Source organism: Nicotiana sylvestris, chromosome 1, assembly GCF_000393655.2.
Source record: "Nicotiana sylvestris chromosome 1, ASM39365v2, whole genome shotgun sequence".
NCBI lineage: Eukaryota > Viridiplantae > Streptophyta > Magnoliopsida > Solanales > Solanaceae > Nicotiana > Nicotiana sylvestris.
In genome coordinates this window covers 64,220,836-64,225,975 of record NC_091057.1, presented here as the reverse complement: position 1 = coordinate 64,225,975, position 5,140 = coordinate 64,220,836, and the positions used below count along the sequence as shown (strand labels likewise).

Sequence of the window (5,140 nt, the reverse complement as noted above, 5' to 3'; positions counted from 1 at the left end):
TGCCATACACTTTATAAGCTTTGCTATGTGAAGAATATCCCAAGAATATTCCCTCATCACTTGTGGGATCAAACTTACCTAGGGAGTCCTTTCCATTATTGTGCACATAGTACTTACATCCAAATGCCCTAAGATGGGATATATTTGGTTTTCTTCCTTTAAGTAACTCATAGGGAGTCTTCTCTATAAGAGGTCTAGTCATGCATCTATTAATGATGTAGCATGCAGTATTTACAGCCTCTGCTCAGAGCTATAAGGTAGTTTACTAGAAAGAAGCATAGTCATAGTCATATCTTCAAGAGTCCTATTCTTTCTTTTAACTACTCCATTTTTTTGAGGAGTCTTAGGGGCAAAGAAATTATGATCTATACCATTCTCATCATAAAATTCAGAAAACTTAGCATTTTCAAATTTAGTTCCATGATCAGACCTAATTGATGCAAGTTGATAACCTAGTTTTTCTGAGTTTTTCTAACAAAGGCAGTAAACATGTCAAATGCTTCACCCTTAGAAGTTAAGAACAGTACCCAGGTAAACCTAGAATAATCATAAACATGTACCATCACATATTTCTTACCACCTCTGCTCAATGTTCTCATTCGACCACAGAGATCCATATGAACCAGTTCCATCGTCCTGGTTGTGCTTACCATTTTCTTGCTTATAAAAGATGATCTTACTTGCTTCCCCCTTGCACAGGCCTCACAAATTTGTCTTCCTTGAACTTGATGTTAGGTAACCCTATCACCAGGTCCTTAGAGACTAATTTGTTGAGTTGATTCAGACTTGCATGACCAAGTCTTTTGTGCCACAGGATGGGATCATTGTCCAACACACTCAAGCATGTGAGTTCATTTTCTGAAAGAGTGGACAAATCTACAATGTAAATGTTGTTAACTCTTTTTCCCTGCAAAACAATCTTGTCAATAGTAACATTTATCACAAAACATTTGGTAGAGGTGAATGCTACCAGGTTACCTCTGTCACACAGTTGTGATACACTGATTAGACTATATTTTAAGACATCTATCAAGTAGACATTCTCAATGGAATGTGAGTCTGTCTTGCCTACCTTTCCAACCCCAATGATCTTACCTTTCTTCCCATTTCCAAAGGAGACATTACCTCCTTTTAGATCCTCAAGTGAAAGGAACTGGTTCTTACTTCCAGTCATATGCTTTGAGCAGCCACTATCCATGTACCATATTTGGCTACTTCATTTCACTTGGACCTGCAAAACGAAATCAAGGGTTAGTCTTAGGAACCCAAACTAGTTTGGGTCCCTTTCTATAGGCAAAGGGGTGAATTAAATTCCTTTTGGCCCATCCAGACAGCCTATTTTTCTCTTGAACAAAAGTTTTGTTATTTTGACTAGCCTTTTCTTTCGCATTACATTCACTTTTGTAATGACCAGTCTTGCCACAGTGTGTGCAGATTTTGTTTTCAAGAAGTGTGATGTACTTGCTTTTGGTATCCCACTTAGGTGTTGGGGTCCCATAGCCAAATCCACTCTTGTTGCTACTATGGTGCTCTGGTAGCCAGGATAGTGCATCAGAAGATTTATTCCATTTGCAAGCTCTGTCTAATTCATGCTTTACCTTCCCTAGGTCTTCTTTTAAGACTCTTATTTGTTCATCTTTCTTGTACAACTCATCCTTCATTTTTCCTAGATTTTCTTCTAATGTGATATGTGTGTGATCAACCTTTTTCTTACCTGTTCCTAATTTCAGTTTTAAATTTTCATATCTAAGTTCTAAGATGCTAGTGTCAAGTTCAAGAACCTGGTTCTTCAACTTAGTATTTTTACTATCACTCTCACTAGCACTAGATTCTAGATTTTTGCGCTTGGCTTTAAGATCACATACTCCCTAGACAGTTGTTCCTTCTCAATGATTATTACCTCAGACTCATCTATGAAGTCTAGCAATAATTCAGATAACCTTTCTTTAGACAGAAATTTAATCTTGTCTTAGAGATGAATCACACTTACCTCTTGTTCATCATTTGATTCTCCAATGGCCATAAGTGCTTGTTCATCTCCAGTGTCATTTTATGAATCCTCATCTGATGTTTCTCCCCAGGCAGCAACCATAGCCTTTGTTGATCCTTTGTTCCTTTTGGGTTGAATCTGTTCCTTCTTCCTGTTCCTTCATTCGGCCCTTTCATTCTTCCATTCGATTTCCCACTGAGGACAATTCTTGATCATGTGGTCAGTATTGCCACATTTGTAGCAGCCCTTGTTGGTCTGTTTCTCAAGAGTCCTTGGTTTGTTGAAGGTTGTACCTCTTGAAAAACCCTTTCCTCTCATCAAGTACTTCTTGAAATCCCTTGTGATCCTGGCCATTTCATCATCCTCTAGATCTACACCTTCAGCTATTCTGAGAGCCAAGCTCCTTTCCTTCTTGGGTGCATCCATTTTTATGGTTTGCCTTCTTAGTTCATAGGCAGTGAGATTTCCAATCAATTCATCCAACTTGAGAGTAACAATGTTCTTTGATTCCTGAATAGAAGTGATTTTGATTTCCCATGTTACCGGTAAGACCCTTGTCAAAATTTTCTCAACCTTGTCTTCTTGAAGGATAATTCTTCCAAGAGATTTAAGTTTATTTGTTAGTGTTGTGAACCTTGTGTACATCTCCTGGATAGTTTCTCCTTCCTTCATGGTGAAATTCTCATATTGAGAATATAATAGTGTTCCTCTTGATCTCTTTACAAGAAGAGTTCCTTCATGGGTCACTTGTAAAGTGTCCCATATCTCTTTAGTAGTGGTACAGCTTTGAATCCTGTTGTACTCATCTAGACCTAGTCCACACACAAGCCATTTCTTGGCCTTGGCATTCTTTTCCCATTTATTCAAATCTTCAGCAGTGCAGTCAACTCTTGTCTTTGGCATGTCCACTCCTTTAGCATTCTTCTTTGTAGTAGCTAGGAGACCATCACTGACTATGTCCCAGAGTTCATAGTCTTCTCCTATGATGTGGTCTCTCATCCTGTTCTTCTACCAAGAATAGTACTGACAATTAGAGAGTGAGGGCCTAGCAGTGGATTGCCCTTCCTAGTTTCCAGGTGGTTCACTCATCTTGATCTGTTCCTAAGGTGTTAGCCTCTTCACGGATAACTCGCGCTGATACCAATTGATATTTTATACTTTAATATCACACAAGAGGGAGGGGGTGATTTGTGTGGTACCCAATTCTCGCTTAACTTGATTATAGAAGGACTTGGATCTTCTATGTACTCCAAATGCTACTGTTTGCGGAATAATAAGTAAAGAAAATAAAGAACACAAATACCCAAACACTGCATTTAAAAAAACTCTTTAGTAAATTGGGAAAGTCAGTTTGAATGGACCTTGAACTCTTCCCTAGAATGTAGGCAATTATGGCATGTGGGACTACTGTTTGGTCAAACTGGTTTGTTTGTAACAGATAAACTTGAGGGAGACTCAGATTAAATGGGATTCTCTTTTTTAGCATGATCCAAATACAATTATTTCAAAATATGCGGAAATGGAGAGTACATACCATGTAATCTTGATGAGCCGGGTTCTTCACTGAGAATTCTCTTCTTTAAGTCTGAATTTTTCAAGAAAATGAAGATAATATCGTTAGAGATTAATGAGATATTTTAGCACCTATCACAAGAGTATACTAACAAAAGTATGAATGGTCAAAATCTAATCTAATTATTTACAAAATTCAGAAATACCAACTATTCAGTTAGAACTGGTTCCTTTTAGGTGATCTTAATCATCTTTAATTTTAATTTGTTCCTTTCAAATTGATCTTTACTTAGAGGTTTTGTGAAGAGGTCAGCGACTTACTTTTTAGTAGCATAAAATTTCACAGTAATCAAATCATTCTCATAGTTGTTCCTCAATAAGTGATGTCTAACATCTATGTGCTTAGTTTTTTTATGATGAATCGTGTTCTTGGTCATACTAATTACACTAGTGTTATCACAAATGATGGTGATACAACCTACATCAATTTCAAAGTCCATTAATTGTTGTTTGATCCACAATAATTGAGCACAACAAGAAGCAGCAACCACATACTCAGCTTTAGCAGTAGACAAGGCCATAGAATTTTGCTTTTTGGTAGCCCAAGACACAAGACATGAGCCGAGAAAGTGTTCCATACCTAAAGTGGTCTTTCTATCCACAAGAAAAGATCCATAATCAGCATCAACATATCCCACTAAGTTGAAATTACTACCTTTTGGATACCATAGGCAGATATCAGTTGTCACGGCCCAAACTTAGGGTGGCGTGGCTGGCACCCGGTGCCATCGTGGCCCGAGCAACCACTTTGTAACTCATTCGTTCCTTTTGTAACTATCATGGGCCAATATTGCCACAACTCGTAATGTACAATTGTAAGTTGTAAAACATTGTATCACTGAATCATTTTTCTTAAAACATGAATACATATGGGCCGTCAAGACCTCTGACATATTGTACAAAATTAACCTCTATCTACAAAGCCTCTAAGATTATTTGACATCAAATGGGACAGTATATCAACCTACCCATAAGTCTTGTAGCAAAACTCTAACACGATGACTCATAGACTCGGCTGCACTCCGAATGGGGTGGAGTCTTACCGATCCTTTGCTGAATGCCAATCTCGTATAATATGAGTGCTCGTCAAACTAATTATCTATACCTGCAGGCATGAATGCAGCGTCCCCATGAAAAGGACGTCAGTACGAATAATGTACTGAGTATGGAAGGCAAAACTAAAACATAACCATAATTCAACATTAATTAAAGACATATAAGAATCATCTTGAATCTCTGAAGTTCCACCATATATGCATACTTATTATACTCATATATATACAATGCTTTCTCTTTAATACTATTATTCATATCGTATGATGCATGACTGCCCAACTGATCAGTGGTAACTGCCCGACCGGCCATCGCACAGTGGTAAATGTATGGCTACCCAACCGGTGGTAAATAATAATACATAACTGCCCAACTGGTGGTAAATGCCCAACCGGTCATAGCCCGGTGGTAAATGCATGACTGTTCGACCGGTCGTAGCTCGTCGGTAAATGAATATGCTTGTCTGCCAACCGGCCGTAGCACAGTAGTAAATATGTAACTGCCCAATCGGTTGTAGCTCGGTGG

General features: G+C 38.2%; 1 protein-coding gene across 1 annotated transcript; it reads right to left on the bottom strand.

Annotated features, from left to right (window-relative positions):
• Window positions 1-1,244: 1,244 nt before the first annotated feature.
• Window positions 1,245-2,989, bottom strand: LOC138870692 (uncharacterized). Its single transcript, XM_070148526.1, has 3 exons — window positions 2,714-2,989; window positions 2,366-2,500; window positions 1,245-1,868 (listed from the first exon to the last, which is right to left on the bottom strand). Exons 1-3 carry the CDS (start codon window positions 2,987-2,989, stop codon window positions 1,245-1,247), a joined length of 1,035 nt encoding a protein of 344 aa, XP_070004627.1.
• Window positions 2,990-5,140: the final 2,151 nt, after the last annotated feature.